General features: G+C 31.9%; 3 protein-coding genes across 3 annotated transcripts; all 3 read right to left on the bottom strand.

The window, feature by feature from the left end:
- Positions 1–1,485: 1,485 nt before the first annotated feature.
- Positions 1,486–2,092, bottom strand: LOC108459057 (wax ester synthase/diacylglycerol acyltransferase 6-like). The gene is made up of 2 exons (XM_053027388.1): positions 1,891–2,092; positions 1,486–1,812 (listed from the first exon to the last, which is right to left on the bottom strand). The coding sequence occupies exons 1-2, from the start codon at positions 1,984–1,986 to the stop codon at positions 1,666–1,668; spliced, it is 243 nt and encodes an 80-aa protein (XP_052883348.1). The 5' UTR covers positions 1,987–2,092; the 3' UTR covers positions 1,486–1,665.
- Positions 2,093–2,964: 872 nt separating this feature from the next.
- Positions 2,965–3,460, bottom strand: LOC128279274 (uncharacterized). Its single transcript, XM_053027387.1, has one exon. The coding sequence runs from the start codon at positions 3,398–3,400 to the stop codon at positions 2,993–2,995; it is 408 nt and encodes a 135-aa protein (XP_052883347.1). The 5' UTR covers positions 3,401–3,460; the 3' UTR covers positions 2,965–2,992.
- On the bottom strand, positions 3,424–4,143 carry LOC128279272 (wax ester synthase/diacylglycerol acyltransferase 6-like). Its single transcript, XM_053026805.1, has 2 exons — positions 3,582–4,143; positions 3,424–3,429 (listed from the first exon to the last, which is right to left on the bottom strand). Exons 1-2 carry the CDS (start codon positions 4,020–4,022, stop codon positions 3,424–3,426), a joined length of 447 nt encoding a protein of 148 aa, XP_052882765.1. The 5' UTR covers positions 4,023–4,143.
- Between the last annotated feature and the right edge of the window lie 14,539 nt (positions 4,144–18,682).

Raw genomic sequence — 18,682 nt, 5'->3', positions numbered from 1 at the left:
GATTTATCAAACACAATCTTCTCCCACCTTTCTCTTTGTCAATAATTTGCCACGTAAAGCTTCTTTAAGCCTAATGAATACAAATATAAATTTAATTTCTTTTCAATTGGAGAATAAAGTATCATCATATTCACCGACGAAATTATAATACTTAAGTGCCAGTACTCCTTTGGATTAGTATACATAGATATAGATATGTGTGGAGGGTATTGAAACAAGTGATGCTAATTTCTATCGAGGAAGTCGAAACAAGTGAGGGAAATAGCAAGAAAACTAATTAATGCTTTAAACTTTATGAATCCTTAGTATTATAAGCACTTTTAAGTTCCTAGAGCAGTATTTTGAGGTTTGTCATCAGTCGTTTTCAACTTGACATATTGTATTGAAAGTTTATTTAGATATGAAATTTTGGATTGTAATTATCATTTTTGAAAGAAAAGACAATGCTGTTTTATTTTCTAATTAAATGAGAATTAATTCTAGATCTAGACTTGATATAAAGGGTTATAGCATTCTTATTGCGGAGAGATAAGTGATTAGTTGAAGAATAATAAGAAAAGGAAAGAAAATAGTATAAAAATATCATTTTTAAAATTTTAACCAGTAATTTCATTTTTACTATAAAAGTCAAGAAAAGATGTAAAACTCTTTAATTTTATATTGATATAAGTAGCTCTCTCTCATTGAACTTTTCTTTTTAAGTTTTAACAAAATATTAAATTCACACTAAATTGTAATAGGAAAGTTCATCTTTCATGCTATGATTGATGGATTCAATTAGTATGTCACAATTGTTCTTTTGAAATTTACTTTTAAATTTTTAATATTTTCTAATTTTTAAAACTATTTTTACATTTTTAATTTTTATATATTACATATAAAATAAAATAATATTATATTAATAATAAATACAGGTGAATCATCACGTAAGATATCGTATTAACATCAAGATTTTATATTAGCAAGTTAATGGTGTTATTAACTTTTTCCAATATGATTCTGACTAATTTAAAAAAAATAAAAATATGATTGCTAAATGAGAAGACAATGATTAAATTAATTTTTTATAGCTCAAGTATCAAGTGCTAAAAATCATTTTGTAGGGAAAAAAACCTACCAGTTTCTTTTAAAAATTTACCATTCATTTAAAAGATGAATATATATAGACATGTTGAGTGTTTTTGTGTATTCTTTAAAGGGTTAAATTCTCTATTTATATGATACGATTACTTTATGGATGTTAGGTTGTAGGTAGGTTCCTATGAATACCAACATGTACCATACTCTGGAATTAATACGTGTTTTCTATGTGTGGGTTCAACGGCATGGTGGTGCAAATCCACATCATGCGAGCTCATGGAAGGACACGAACACCTCACGTGCAAATTTAGGGTACAAACCATATAGACTATAGGTCGAGACCCAATCGAGTAATCGAGTAGCGGGCCGCTAATGGTGAGTACCATACTAAGACAAATATTTTATAAACACACATTTGCATAAATATTTTTCTTTCTAAATGAGACATCTTATGTAATTGAACTAAAACATTGCTATAGCATTGCATGTATTTAAGATACTTCTATCAATATAAAGCAATTATTCCTAACCCGAAACAAAGCAAGGGTAGAATACAATTGTGTATGGAATTTGAGATTGAATTAATTAAGCAATATCTTGTGCAGCCTTGAGCATCATCTCAAAAGCATTCTGGATAGATGACTTCAACTTTTCGGGATCAATAAAGCCTTTCTCGGTTTTAAAAGCAACCCTCAGCTTTCCCATGTAGCTAACCATTGCTATGGTTAGACTCTGCAAACACCAAATGCATTCATCAAATCCATCTGCTATATACATATGATTGATTATATATATAATCTATAAACAGACCTCAGGCCCGCCGATCATCATAAAATACAAGCTTTTAATTGGATGGTTAGCCAATGCCATTCGTTCCACCGGTCCAATTATGTTGGAGAGTGCCATGCTGGAGTTCTTTATTGTGCTGTAGATGTATTTGGCCGTTGCCTGTTATACATGCAAAACATTATTGATTTTTCTCTTTCTTCTAATTTGGCTTTTTCTCTTAGTAGTAACCTTAAATTAGGTGTATTTGGTTTAGGGTTTAAAATTGTATCTATTATGGTTGGAAAAGCAGATGTATGTAACAATACTTCTTATAAAGTTGGTCTGATTGCATGAGTGTATTAATGATAAATTTTGTAAATTTTATTAATAGTATTAATTATTAGATTGAGATTTTAAATAATTTTTTTTAAAATATAAAATTAAATTTCAAAAGATAAGGACTTACAACCTACTTTTATATATAAAAATCATATATATTAAATTTATAACTCAACCAGACATGTCAAGATTGATTTTGGATATGATTAATTTGGATTTTAAAATTTTAAAATTATTTTAAATTTGAATATTTCATCATTTTTTGTTTATTTATTCAAGTTTAATTTAATACACATATTATTTTGAATCAATCATTTTTAGAGTTAAATTATTTTTATTTTTACTCATATTTTTATTTGATTATTAAAAGAGATAAGGTCGAGTTTTTAATCTTAAAATAACGTTCAATAAAAATTAAATAAATTAATTAATTAATTAAATTAATAATGAAATTAATAATTATCAAAAACAGTTATTGAAATAAACTAAAATATTTATTATAAATTTAAATAAATTAGTTTATATAGTATAGTATATAAAACCATAAACAAAAGTATTTAGTATAAATAGTTTTTCTTTGTTCAACACTTAGTATAAATATTTTATTGTTACTAATATAAATAATTTGAATAGTTTTACTATTTCTTAAATGACATTTAATTTAATTGGACATTTGTTTGAGCTTGAATTTTAATAAGTGGGCCAATTTCAAGTTCAAATTTATTTTGAATTTTGATTAACTTAAAGTTGAAGTTAAATGTGTTTGAATTGTTAACTCTTCATGATGATTTAGGTTTAAATTTATCTAGTTTTCCGCATTGTCGGATTTCGGATTTAATGTTAAAAACATTTGGTAATAGGGTGCAGTTTGCGGCAAATATAAATATTGATAAAGTTGGAAAGAAGATACCTCTGGGCCTTTAAATTTCCTGAGCCACTCAAGAAGGCGAGCTGTAAGAAAAATAGCACCCGAGTTTCGCTGTCTCTGAATAAGTTTCTGAGCTTTCCACACAAAATCAAGCGGATTCAAAGATTCCAAACTGGTTAATTCAGGTATTGAAACATCCAAGAAGGCGAACTGGTTTCCCCATACTTTCTCAGCACAGGGTTTGTGCATCTCCTTCACCGACTTGTACTCTCGAATGGCCCTAGTATTCAGCAGCACTAGTGCTGTTGAATGTTCATTATTCAACTTATTCCTTCCTTCTTGCATGTATAATCGAGTCCCAAGGAAAATTATTCCTGTTATCACATCATTTATTGTCTGTTAAATGAACCCAAAAAAAAAAAAGGAAGTTAATCCATAAAAACATTTAAATATAGTTAAATGCATGAAAGTTAGGCAGATGTAATGAGTTATTAAATGTGAGATAAAAGCTAGTACAAAAACCTACCACTCTAAGCTTGGTCTTGATCTGTTTGATGTCATCAAGTGAAAATGTCATTGTTGAAATTACAACTGGCTTGAACTCTACCCCAGGATTCCCAGATCTTATCAAACTAATATCATCTTCAACATAGCTGCTTTTCATCAAGCTCCATCCAAAATCTGATACAGTGTTGAAGGCTGACCGTAACACTTTAGGAATGTTCCTGTATATGCTGGTACCTCTGACGGAAAGATTTGGGTTCTGGGCAGAAGTAAGTGAAGGAAATGTCAATGGAACCGAAGGATTGTCAGCTCTTTGTAGACAAGAAAGAAGAGCAGCCATGAGAGAATAGCCGTCACCCAATGAATGATGAAGCTTGAATATTATATTACCAGCTGCGTTGCTAGTAGTGTACTTGATGATATGAATATTCCATAGTGGCCGATTATGTGGGAGCTGTTCCATTGCTATCTTGGACAGATAGTTGCTTAGATGGTTGTCTTAAGATTGTGGTGATAATCCTGAGGAGAAATTAGGGATGTTTACATGATCTTCCAGCTTTACTTCAACCTTCTTCCAATGCTTTACCCCGTTTTCATCTTCAGCCTGTTTCTCATGATCAGTTGAAATAGTTAGCGGGGGTAATTGAATATCGAAACTCCCAGCTGAAAATGAGACCTTAACCCTCAAATACACGTGTAGGAAGCACTCAAACATACATAGGTATACATTAGACAGATGATAAAAATGATAGATAGAAAGAGAAAATAAAGTGGAACACATATATGTATATGTATTATACGTACCATAAGGGAGGAGAAGCGAGGACTAATGGGAAGGAAGACATGTTTAAGCAAACCCAAGGCTGGGGAATCATCGATAGGAATTTCGCTGTCCAAAACAGCAAGAACGCAAACAGAGAGCACTGAGCTGTTGAAATACTGTGCAGTGGGACTGACTGGCTCTGAATACTCACCATCTTCGACATTCAACTCATTCACCATGTTTCTATTTTGAGCTTCACCAATCACCACCAACAACAAATAATGAAAAGAGTATTTCTTGATCTTGTCTTTCCAACTACACATGAGTCTATATTTATAGACAGGATATTAAAGCTGCTAAGCTGTTCAACAAACTAACTTCTTTAACAGCTTTTTAACAGTTAACTTCTTTAACAGTCTAACTTCACAATTAATTACTCAACTGCTGACACCATCTTCTTTGGGTTTCGCTTGCCCTATTTATTGTTAGAAGTCAAACTGACTTTTAAAGTCCTCTAAGCATGCAGATAAGGTGACAAAGAAATTGGCTTGCAAGCTGGATAACAAACTGTCAAAAGAATTGGTCTAGAACTTGACCTAGTAGCGTGGCAGCTTGGTGATGATTTTTTAAGGACTAAGATGAAAATATCGATAAATTTGCTGGAAGTTTCCCGAAATATTAAAAGATAAGGATGATGGATAATTATGGCAGCAATGTTTGAATAGTCTTAGGCGGAAACACTTTAAGACTGTTTAGAAAACTATATATAGGTCATGTCTGTGTAAATATAAGTAGGGAGAACAAAAAAGGCATGTGAGTGTTGAGAAAGAATTGGTGGCTTGAGCAAATAACTAGCGGCAATTATGTAATATTTTTCTTTTATATATATTTGTGAATAATAAAATTAGTTTGATTTTGTGTGTTTATTATGTTTCTAACTATAAGAATTAAGTTTGTGTCCAAGTCGCAACGGTAAACAGGATTCAATCACAGACCCTAAACTTAATAAGATAAATTCTAACAATTGGAGCATCTAAATGAAGGTTTTGCTTATTTCTCAAGATTGTTGGGATGTTGTCGAAGAAGGATATATCAAGCCTGAAAATGCAGCTGTTGAAGCGGCTTTGACAAACGAAGAAAAACGAGTTATTGAAAGAAGCTCATAAAAAGGATAAGAGGATGTTGTTCTTTATTTTTCTAGGTGTTAATGAATCAATCTTTGAAAAATTTCAGATGTGTAGACATCAAAGGAAGCATAGGGAATTTTGCAAAAATCCTTTCAAGGCGTGGAAAAGGCCGACATTACAAACCTTTAGAGCTGAATTTGAGACGTTGAAAATAAAATTTTTAGAAAGTACTGATGAAATATCACCCAAGTGAAAGCGGTGGAAAATAAAATGAAAAGGAATGGAGAAATAATTGATGATGTAAGAGTAATGAAAAAAAATTTTGCGGTCATTAACATACAAATTTAATTATATGGTTGTTGCCATCGAAGAATCAAAAGATTTGTCACAAATATCAATCGACGAACTTGTGGATTCCCTCCAAGGCCATGAGCATAAAATGAAGCAAAATGATGATATTTGAAATTTGGAACACGTCTTGCAAAGTAAGCTTTCCTTCAATGAAAGTGGAGTTAGCGATAAATTTCGACAAGGTACAAGCAATCATGGAGGATATTATGGAGGATATAGAGGTGGAACTAGAGATGGAAATAGAGGTGGATGAGGAACATGTGGACGAGGCAATCAATCACATAGAAGAGGCCAAACCAGTGAAGAGTATCGACAGCAAGTCGTGGATGAGGAATTTGAGGCCGAGAACGTGGTAGAGGTAGATTTCAACAAGGAAATAAATCTCAGATACAATGTTATAATTGCAATAAATATGGTCATTTTAGTTATGAGTGTATATCAACTCCCAAGGTGGAGGAGAGAAATCATGTAGCAACAACTAAAGAAGAAGAAAACGTGGAATCTAATGTATTCCTCACTTATAAAGAAAGTGGAAAAGCAAATAAAAATATTTGATTTCTTGATAACTGTAGAAATCACATGTGTGACCGAAAAGAGTTATTTTCAGAGTTAGACGAGAATATTCACGGACAAGTAACATTGGGAGATGAATCGCACACCACATTTGCAACAGTCCATTTTTCAGCAGTATTAGAAATAGTGATTTCAGGACTACAATTTCGACGAGTATGTTCGTAAAATTAGTACTTAAATTATACGAGTCAATAATATTTTTTATATTAAATTTTGATTTGATTAATTTTAATTAATTGAATTAATGATTAGTATAAGTGGTTCAGTCCAAAAGTCAAGTGGTTTCTAAAAATGAGATATTAGGACCTGTTTCCATAATTTAAGACAGTAAATATTTTTTATTAAATGTTTATAGAGTCGTATTATATGTGAATTGAAGTTTGTTTCGGTAATTTTGACGCTTGATTGCTTAATTAAAGTGAAAGAATTAAATTATAAAAGATGTAAAAGTTATTCATTATAGATTTTCAAGTACCAAAGGGATTAATATGGTAATTAGACCATTGCCAAAAGTCCAAGCGTGGTGGATGTTAATCATTCCACTAACTTTTAGGTTATTTATTCTTTAGGACCTAATACTCTAAGGTTAAATTGAAATAAAGCTTAATTAATTAATAATTAAAGATAATTAAGAGCTCAATTGTGTAATTGGACCCTCTTTAAGAGGTCAAATGGTAGGAATGGTGTACAGATCTCTACAATTTTGATTAATTCCTTCAGTTATTATTTAGAATGTTTTAATTAACTTAAGGTAAAAATGTAAAAATAATAAAAACAAATGAAAAAAGAAGTTCATCTCTTTCATTTCTCATTTTTGACCGAAACCTCCATAGATAAGACTTAAAAGCATTCAGTCAAGCTTGTCCTTCAAGATTGGTAAGCTGATTTTAATCTGTTTCTTGTAATTTTTATATTTTTAAGACGGGTTATAGATGTTACATTTAGTGGTATCAGCTATGGTTTAGTGGGTTCTCGGACTGAATGTAGTGTATTGAAGTCTAGAAATTACATGCCATATAAACCTATGATAGTGTGATATTGATTGATCCGATCTAACCCCTGTTTTTCTTACAAATTTAATGAATGTCAATAGAATCTGGTCATATTAACCTTGATAGGGTAAAAGTTAATATCCCGACTCCTAAACAAGAAGTAAAATTATAGTTTATCAATTTTGAAAATGCTTGATAGTGAAGTCGAAATGTCTTTTCAACTTAAATAGTCAATAGTTCACAGAAATGGTGTGAGCCAATTTAATGGCTCTACAACTTCTACTCCCTGATATGCTTCATATGGCACCCCTAGGTCCTCAACCGACTGGAATAGTTTGACGACTCTCGATTAATAATTAGAAATTATGGTGCTGAAGAATTCAGAGGTAAAATAGATGAAGATTTAACTAGGGATAGGTACTAGTTTGAAAATATCTAGGGAATTTTGAAGATATGGCTTGTTTCCTTGATGATCATCTTAGATGTGTCATTTTTTTTATAAAAGGTAAGGTTTATAATTAGTGGCCGACATTAACAGTGCTTATACCAAGAGACAAGATTAACTGGGATTTCTTCCGATTTGAATTCAAAAAGAGAAATGTCATCAAATGTCATCAGGATAGGAATTTGTATAGGTCAATAAATATAATTGAGAAATTGTGCCTGTGAATAATGTTAAAAAGTGTCTACGTTTCAGAAAGGCAAACGCTTGGTCAAAGCGATAACTCTGGAGTTAAATGTAGTGGGACCAAAGACTAGTTGTTAGAATTGAAGCTACCGCACCTGATATTATTTATGGTACATTCTATCCCTTTGATATTATTTATCGTATATGCACTGATTGATACAGGATCAACTTACTCATATATTTGCACTATATTCTACCTCTTAAGTCAACTAAGTTTGATAGTCTGCTAAAAATCTATAACTGTGATATTCCTATTGATCTGATGTTACTACCATTTTATGAATTTGATATTATTTTGGGAATAAAATAGCTGAAGTTATATGATGTTGTAGTAAACGATAGACTGAAATGAATTGATTTGAAATGTCAGATTGGTGAAATGAATATAGTTGAGTTGGGTAAATCAGATAGTACAACCAGAGTTATTTTAGTTATTTCGGTATAGAAAACGTTGTGAAAAGATTGTAAAACATTTCTGGCGTATATATATTTACTTGATACTCAAAAATTGGGATCAAATAGAGATCATGTATAGATTTCCAGTAGGTTTCTTGATCTGTTTTGATGAAGAATTTCTGGGATTTCTGCCTAAATGTGAAAATTAAATAAATCCAAGATAAAAAATAAATATTTGTTCTTATCTCTTATGGACTGCTTGTTTGATTAGTTAAAAAGGTGTAATAGTGTTTTCGAAGATAAATATAAATTCGGTTATTATCATTGCTAGTTAAAGATTGTGATATGCTGAAAACTACTTTTCCAACTTGAAGTGACCATTATAAATTTTGGTAATGTTGTTTGGACTAACTACTGTCTCTGCTAATTTATGAATTTGATAAATCAGTGATGGATCACGAAACTAACTAATATTTCGACGAAGGCAAGCGCACCTATCGAATAATAGTATAGCTATGGTGAGTCCGGAATATCATATCCACAAGGACTAAAAGTACTAGTAATAACTATCTTTCTATTATTTGGCCTAATAATTAAAAGAGGTGTTTTAATCTAAAATTAAACTAATTAACTATGAACGCGACAGAGATCGAATTGGGAAAATACTTAAGAAAACCAATGAGAGAGACAATACCCAGGAAAGAATCCACCTATATTTCACTTATTATTTTGACTCTGAATCAAATGATTTATTCACTTGTCTGGATATGTAGAAATCCTTAAATTATGTTAATGTCTCTTTCGAGACTAAGAACAACTGACTCTAGGTTGATTAATTGAAATATCTTTCTAATTAAAACCCCTATCGTCGCATTAACTCGATTTATGGATTCCCCTATTAGATTTGACTCTAATCTGGCAGATTTATGTCTTCCTATTTCTAGGATTGCAATCAACTCCGCTCAATTATGCTAGATTTACTCTTAAACAGGGACTTTTGCTCCACTGAATAAGCACATCAAACTTGGATTAATATCTTGAAAATATTAAGGCAATGATTAAGAACTCATAATTAAGAACAAGAACAAGTATTTATCGTGTAATTCAGATAATTAAATAATAAGATCCATTGTAGGTTTCATCCTCCCTAGGTTTTTAGGGAGTTTAGTTCATAATGTAAAAGGAAAACATATGAAATTTAGAAAAACAACAAGACACAAAAAACCCAAATAAACTTCGAGAGAAATTTGATTGAAGATCTTCATTCTTGAAGTGGATCTTCTTCCGAGATGATTCCAACGACTTTCTTCGAGTAATTTCTACTTTCTACTCCGTGTGTCCCCTTTAGGTCTACTTCTAGTGTGTTTATATAGATTTTAGAATGCTTAGAAACCCTAAAAATTGGCTTTTTCCGCGTGTTTGGGAAACATGGAGCGATATCGACACTGGCTGCCACATGAGCAAGTGGCTAGCCCGTGTGGCTCATACGAGCATGTGCTCAGCCCATGTGGAAATGGTCTTGGCCGTGTGGATCTTTAAATCAGTCCGTTTTGTCCATTTTTGGCCCAGTTTCTGCTTCTTTTGTTTCCCTATACTCTCTTAAGTATAAAATATGAAATTAAATGATTAAAAGCATCAAATTCACTAAATTAAATAATAAATCATCCAAAAACATGCTAAGCATGGGATTAAAATGTGTTACTTTTATGGTTTATCAAATATCCCCACACTTAAGCGTTTGCTTGTCCTCAAGCAAAATCCTCAACTCATAATTAAAATTAAACTTTCTCAATTCATAATTCTCATTAATAATGTTTTATCATAATTCACAAATAATCACACATTGATAATTCAAATAAAAGAGCACTAAATGCATAAACAATCCAAATCTAACAATTTTTTTAAAGCATGAAAACATAGGTATTTCCCTTTATCTAAATAATTACCTTTAATTTAAAAATCAACAATAATTGACATCCTCACTAAAGATTCACTCAAATCACTCAAAGTGTTCAAGGTTCAAAAATTAAGCAATCAAGAGTCAAACATGAAAAATTATTACCATAAGCTTGCATGAAAATCAAATCTCCACCGCTATAAATGAGATGATACACAAATCAAAAGGTTTTTAAAGGGTTGTAATGGGGCTTGGGTTAAAGGTGTGGATAAAGGCTAAAAAAGAAGGTTAGAATCGAAGTCGAATTGATAAATTACCTAACTAGAAAATAGATTAATACTGAATAATTACATAAATTGAAATTATTTAAGAATAACACGAGCTTCTTCTCAGAATATGAAATTAACTACTTAAGCTGAAAAACATAGAACTAGTAATAATATTTTTTTTTTAAACTTTTTTTTAAGAACAATAGATAATAAGCAAAAATTTAACAATAGAAAACAAAAGAAAATAGTTAAGCAATTAACCAAATCAAATCTCAACAAAAAGGGAGTCAATAAAACGGGAAACAATTCTCAATGAATCAAAAATGAGTTATGGGTTAATATTAATGGGTAAATCAAGAAACGGTTTGTTAGGCTTAAAGGGGTTCACTAAGGGTTAATTATGGAGGTAGGCTATTTATGGGATAAGTGGGTTAAAACCTAGGTGTCTTTATCATCTCAGTCAAATCAAATGTGTGGTCTCGACATGTATAATCGAAGCAAGTTCTAGAATAACAAATCAATATTGACACACTCATAACCAATAATAACGTGAGCAAGAAAAATGTATACTCTAAAAGCTCAAAATCTCACAAAAATTATGGCTTTTGATGTTAATCTTGCAAATTTCAAACTTCAAGGTAATACCTCAATTTAGGGGAACAACCTAAAAAAATTTTAATTCTGAAAATAGACTTATCATGATTGATTCTCTAATGTCTTAAATTTTAAACCATCAATGCACAAATACCTATGAATTTAATCTAAAACATATTAATAAGAATCATAAACTGAGGAAAAATTCATTCTAACAATAATATGAGGAAATTACTTAAGTACAAGGCATAATTCAAGGGTTTTCAAATAATCATATAAATAACCTCCCCACACTTAAGATGTACATTGTCCTCAATGTATAAACAAATATAATCATAATATAAACAGAATATCATAAGAGAGGGAGAAAACTAAAATTGCTCTAAATAATGGATGAAAGTCCCAAAATAGTGAAAAACGAAATTGTAGATAAATGTAGAGAGAGTGCATGATTCTAAACATACTCTGATGGTCGTAAAACTAACTAAAAATTCGATTAAGGCAAGCGCACCTATCGAATAGTAGTATAGTTGAGGTAAGACTAGAAATATCGTATCCACGAGGACTAAAAGTACTAGTAATTACTATCTTTTTATTATCTAGCCTGAGAACTAAAGGAATGTTTTAAAAACTAAAATTAACTATCTAATTAAATAAGATTACAACAGAGATAAAAGTTGGAAAATACTGTATGAAACCGATGAAGAAGACAATACCTAAGGAAGAATCCACCTAAACTTCACTTATCACTTCTGAATTAGACAATTTATTCACTTTACTTAATCCGTAGAAATCCTTGATTTACGTTAATATCTCTCTCAAGACTAAAAACAACTGACTCTAGGTTGATTAATCGAAATCTCTTTCTAATTAAAACCCCTATCATCGCATTAACTCAATCTATGGATCCCTTTATTAGATTTGACTCTAATCCGGTAGATTTATGTCGTCCTATCTCTAGGATTGCATGCAACTCCGCTTAATTATGGGCGATCTACTCGTAAACAGGGAATTTTCCTCCTCTGAATAAGCACATCAAAAACCTGAATTAATATCCTGGAATATTAAAGCAAGGGTTAATTTCACAATTAAGAATAAGAACAAGTATTTATCATATAATTCAAATAGTAATAACATTCGTCTTAGGTTTCATCTCCCTTAGGTATTTAGGGAATTTAGTTCATAACAATAGAGGGAAACATCTAAAAATTGGGAAAATAACAAAACATAAAGAAACCCAAAAACTTCAGTAGAAATTGAATGGAGATCTTTAGTCTTGAAGGAGATCTTGCTTCCGGGATGATTCTGATGGCTGACCTTGAGTGTTTTCTGCATTCTACTCTCCGTCCCCCTTTAATCCTCTTCTAGGTCTTTAAATAGACTTTGGAATATCCAAATTAGCCCAAAATTGGCCTTTTCCGAGTAGAATTAGACTTAGGCTCGACAGAGACATGGCCGTGTGCCACGCCCGTATGAAGGTGCTCAGGCCATATGCAATTCTGACTTGGTTTAGCATCGACACGACCATGACACATGGGCGTGTGGTATACCCGTGTGTCACACACAGGCCTGTAGATCACCCGTGTAAAAGTGCCTAGGCCGTGTGCACGCTGAATTAGGCCCATTTTGTCCTATTTTGGCCCGTTTCTTGCTCTTTCCGCCTTCCTGTGCTCACCTAAGTATAAAACATGCATTTAAAGGATTAAGAGCATCGAGTTCAATGAATCTTATGATAAATTGTCCAAAAATATGCCAAGCATGAGGTAAAAATATGTATATATTATGGTTTATCAAGTATCCCCACACTTAAGCATTTGCTTGTCCTCAAGCAAAATCCTCAAGTCACAATTAAAATAAATTCTTCTTAACTTATAATTCTCATTAATAATGTTCAAAATAATCCACACATAATCATACATTAAGGGCTTAACTAAAAGAACATTAAAGTTTCAAACAATTCAAATTGAGCATTTCAATCATAAAATCATAGGTATCCTCCTTTATCTAAGTAATCACCTTTAATTCCAATTTAACAAGGTTGACATCCTCACTAATGATTCACTCAAATCACTCAAAATGTTTAAGGTTCAATAATTAAAAACTCAATAGTCAAACATGAAAAGTTATTACCATAGGTTTGCATGAAAATCAAATCTCCACCACTATAATGAGATGATACACAGATCAAAAGGTCTTTAACAGGGTTGTAATAGGGCTTGGGTTAAAGGTGTGGATAAAGGCTGCCAAAGAGGGTTAGAATCGAGATTAATTTAATAAATTACCAAACTTAGACAAATGAAGCTAATTGCTGAATTAAAAAAAATACCAGAATTCAAACTATCCGAAACTAATGATATGAGCTTTTTCTCAATAAACCAACTTTAACTTATCCAAGCTCTTTAGAACAAAATGTTATTTGAATGAATATCAATATATGTTTTTTTTAAGAACAAGAACAAGTATTTAAATGGAAAGTACATAATAAGAGATAATTTAGCAACTGGAATGAACGAACATAGTTAGGTAACTAATCAAATCAAATCTCGATAAAAAAGAGTCAATGAGAAAGGAGAAATTGTTAATGAATCAAAAAGGGTTAAGTTATGGGTTAGTATTAAGGGGAAAATCAATAAATAATAGTTAAGGCTCAAAGGGGTTCACTACAGGTCAATTATGTGGGTAGGCTCTTTATGGGGTAAATGGGTTAAAACCAAAGTGCCTTTATTATTTTAGTATATCAAATCAAAGGTATGGTCTCGACATGTATAATCGATGCAAGTTCTAGAATAACAAATCAATGTTGACACATTCATAACCAATAAAATCAGTGAGCAAGAAAGATATATGCTCTAAAGGGCTCAAAATCTCACGAAAATTGTAAACTCAAAACTTCAAGATAATACCTCAATTTAGGAAGACAACCTAACAATTTTAATTCTCAAAAAATTTCAATTTTTCATGCTTGATCCCCTAATGTCTTAAAGTTTAAACAATCAATGCACAGTTACCTATGATTTGATTCAAAACATATCAGTCAAAATCATAAATCAATCCAAATTCACTCTAATAATGATAAGAGAAAATTATTTAAGAACAAGATAAAAATTCAGGGATTTTCTGATAATCACATAAATAACCTCCCCACACTTAAGATGTACATTGTCCTCAATGTACAAAGATAGATAATAGTAATATAATCATAATATCAGAAGAAAGGGAGAGAACCGAAACTACCCTAGATTTGTGGATGTAATCCTTGAAAGAGCGAAAACGGGTTTAGAGACATTGAAAGTGATGTGTATGTGACTTGTAGACAGAGGTGAAGGTGGTGGTAGAGGGTGGGTTCCACAATCACAGTGCCCAGTCAAGAGGTTATCGTGGTGGTCGGTGTTGTGGTGGCTATAGTCGTGGTCAAGCAGGACATGGCAGTAGTGGAGGATTGTTTGTGTAACACCCCTAACCATGTCCCGTCGCCGGAACAGGACTACGGAATATTACCAGTCATTACAGTACATTTACATGTAAAACAGGAATAAATGCAATATTGTACATCTTAATATAACTTTAATGGGCCCTCGGTACTTAATAAGTATATTTAAAACAAACCGAGGCTCGATCGGAAGTTTAGAAAATTTTTTGTGAAATTTCAAAATTTCTTCCTTTGAATAGCACCACATGCCCGTGTGGCTTATGTGACACGCCCGTGTGTCTGATATGACACGCCCGTGTCATCAACCCGTGGAGCTCTTTGACTTTTGCCTAAAAACAATTTAATTTCACACGGCCAAGGCACACGCCCGTGTGCTCAGCCCGTGTGGCAATCTGTTTGTAACATTTTAGGTGCAAGGGACACACGACCTAACAACATGCCTGTGTGCAAGTCCTGTGTCTCACATGGTCTGGTCACACACCCGTGTGACAAGCTATGTGGACTCAAAATGAACATTATAATTCAAATTTACCAACTCTGCAAACCTTAAATATCAAGAAATTTAAGATTCAATCTTTTAACCAATCTAAGATATGATAAAAACATACTTAATACTCATCAAAACCATCATACAATAATCTAGCACATATATTCAATATTCATTAACAAAATAACTTCAAAATTTGCACTTAAGTACCATTTAAAGCAATTCATAGTGGACTATATTATAGCACTCACATTACATTTATTAACTATCTAATAACATTCTTCACTAACATCAAAACAACCTAGATACATGCCATTCTTTAAGACAAGAAACTTCACCAAGTATTTGAGTTCGGGAGTTGGCTCGGATGCTGAGACGCTAGCTCTTTTGTACCTAACCTGCGCACGGAAACAAACCGTACGCTGGGTATACACTCAGTGGTATTTCATTAAACTAGCACATAAAATGATAATAAATAATTCATACATTTAAATCCTAAGTCTTTACTTTCATGATCTTAACGGTTTGTTTACTCACCTTTAACTCTTAGCTCTTTAAATGTAGTTAAACAATTCTTTACATATTTCATATCATTCGGCATCTTTCATCAATCGTACATCAGTCATAGTCACATAATCAATAGCAGTCAGTCTTCAATACCTTCATTTACCCTTATTAACATAACTTGGACCTGAACGGATACACGGATCCAACCCACACACCGGGATATCATATAGTGTTCCATCGGCCGAAGCCAAAATACACCGTAAGGGTAACAGTAACTGTAACAATAACAGTCAAGTACGGAGTACCTCTTCGGAATGAATCTGGAACAGTAACAGCAGTCGACACATATAGTGTCTCATTGACACACAGTCGGAATATCCCTGAACACTTCCAATCCTATGGCATGCCAATTATATCCGACTAGCCCGACACTATTAATAGGGTATTCAAATCATTTCATTTTGATACAGAAACCAAAACAATTTCAATCACATCATTTATCATACATACCAACCAATTAAAAGTAACAATTACATTTATTAAATTATTTAGCATAGTTTATAGAAATACAAACCGTAATTCTCGAGTTTACTCGATATCCTCGTTCACTTTCTCCTTTTTCTTTTTCGATGATGTTTCCGGTGCTACGTTAGCTGCATAAAATTTAACATTTAAAATTATTAATGTATGTTATTTAATAACACACTCTTCTATTTTCCATGTAACTTTTGCATAAATTCCAATTTAGTCCTCCCACCATAACCATTCTTTTTCTTCAAATAAATCTCATATTTTCATTTAATACCTACTTTAAACAAGTTTCAACTCTTCATTTTCAATATAAAACATCAATTCTACAATTTAAACAATTTAGTCCTTACTATAGCAAAACTTGTATCTCTCTTTACAATTCAATCCTTCTCCCACTTCTAACTTGAATTTCTATCACTTAATATCACAATTCATCTATTTATTTAACATCTAAAAATTCACTAATTTTCTAAATTTCAACATAATTCAAGTAGAGCTTGGTTCTAGGATTCCAAAAACATCAAAATTGCAAGAAAAAGGACTAAATTGACTTACCAATTAAGCTTCAAACTTCAAAACCCTAATTTCCCCTTTTCTTTTTCTCTCCTTTTCCTTCTTTCCTATTTCGTTTCTTTCTATGTTCTTATTCTCTATTTTGTTCTTTATTTTCTCTTATTTATTTTACTTATTATATTATATCTTATTATATTATTAAATTATTATAATAATATATTATATATAGTAAATATCTTATACTTAAAATATAAGTAAATACATATATATACATACATTTGTACTAATTAAAATAATACACATGTATTTATACTTACCACACACTTGTCACATAAGGTTTATTTGCTAATTTAGTCCCTAACTTTTTATAGTTTATAATTAAACTTTTACACTTTATTCAATTCAGTCTTTACACTAAATTAAACTTAATTCAAGCTAATTCACTTAACTAAAATCTAACTAATCTCTCACTTAACTTCGAAAATATTTCTAATAAATATTTACGAATCAAATTTTCAAAATCGAAAACCCAAAATCTCACTTTTCCGGTGACTTTAAAATTTGGGTCATTACATTTCGCCCCCCTTAATAAATTTCATCCTCGAAATTTACCTGAAAATAGATGGGGGTACTATGATCTCATTATATCCTCTGGTTCCCGCGTTGCTTCTTCAATATTATGACTTCTCCATAACACTTTTACTATGGGAACTTGTGTATTACATATTCCTTTCCCTCACGTGCCAGTATCTTAACCGGTTCTTCTTCATATGACAAATCGGGTCGAATCTCTATATCTTCAGTTGAAATCACATGAAATGGATCTAATCGATATCTTCTTAACATAGAAACATGGAAAACATCATGAATCTTCTGTAATTTAGGAGGCAGAGCTAAACGATATGCCACTGGTCCAATTCTTTCTATAATCTCATATGGTCCAAAATATCGTGGATTCAATTTACCCTTCCGACCAAATCTCAAGATTTTCTTCCAAGGAGAGACTTTAAGAAATACTTGGTCTCGAACTGAGTACTCAATTTCCCGTCGTTTCAAATCTGCATACGATTTCTGCCTATCAAATGTTGCTTTCAATCTTTTTCGAATCTTTCTAATAGTATTTTCAGTTTCTTGGATCAACTCTGGACCAACCACTTTTCTTTCATTCAATTCTGTCTAACACACTGGTGATCGACATCTTCAACCATACAAAGCTTCATACAGTGCCATTTGAATACTTGATTGGTAACTATTATTATATACAAACTCAGCTAACGGTAAATAACGTTCCCAACCTGATTCAAAATCAATTATACAAGCTCAGAGCATGTCTTCTAATATCTAAATGACTCGTTCTGACTGTCCATCAGTCTGTGCATAAAAAGCTATACTAAAATGAAGTCGAGTACCGAGAGACTTATGCAACTGTTTCCAGAACCTCGATGTAAACTGTGGATCTCGATCAGAAATTATTGATACAAGAATACCATGTAGTCTAACAATTTCTCGAATATAAGTTTCTACCAACTTTTGAAGTGACCAATCCGTTCTGACTGCTATAAAATGAGTTGACTTTGCGAGCCGATCAACAATCACCTAAATAGTATTTTTCTCACTTGCTGATAACGGTAAACCGATTACAAAGTCTATCGTGATACAGTTCTATTTCCATTCAGGAATAGTAATAGACTGAAGTAATCCAGTCGAAACCAGATGTTCAGCTTTAACTCGCTGACATGTTAAACATTTAGCCACATATTCCACTATATCTTTCTTCATACCTAGCCACCAATACAATTCCCGTAAATCACGATACATCTTTGTTCCTCCGGGATGTAATGCAAACTAACCATTATAAGCTTCTCGAAGAATCAAATCATTTATTTCAGAAGTAGTTGGAATACAGAGCCGATTCTGAAATCTCAAATAATCATTTTCATCAATACTAAAATTCCCTACTGTACTGTTCTGTACCATCTCTCTTTTCTTCATTAATTTATCAACT

This window comes from Gossypium arboreum, chromosome 4, assembly GCF_025698485.1.
Source record: "Gossypium arboreum isolate Shixiya-1 chromosome 4, ASM2569848v2, whole genome shotgun sequence".
Classification (NCBI taxonomy): Eukaryota; Viridiplantae; Streptophyta; class Magnoliopsida; order Malvales; family Malvaceae; genus Gossypium; species Gossypium arboreum.
Note: the sequence above shows the minus strand (reverse complement) of the source record. Positions and strands in the feature narration are given on the sequence as shown.

Excerpts from the sequence above, each read along its gene's own strand:
- LOC108459057 (XM_053027388.1), bottom strand. The coding sequence starts at position 1,986 with ATGGCACTCTCCAACATAATTGGACCGGTGGAACGAATGGCATTGGCT. Across the intron at positions 1,813-1,890 it reads TGATGATCGGCGGGCCTGAG|AGTCTAACCATAGCAATGGT; the intron begins GTCTGTTTATAG and ends TGGTGTTTGCAG.
- LOC128279274 (XM_053027387.1), bottom strand. The coding sequence starts at position 3,400 with ATGCAAGAAGGAAGGAATAAGTTGAATAATGAACATTCAACAGCACTA.
- LOC128279272 (XM_053026805.1), bottom strand. The coding sequence starts at position 4,022 with ATGGAACAGCTCCCACATAATCGGCCACTATGGAATATTCATATCATC.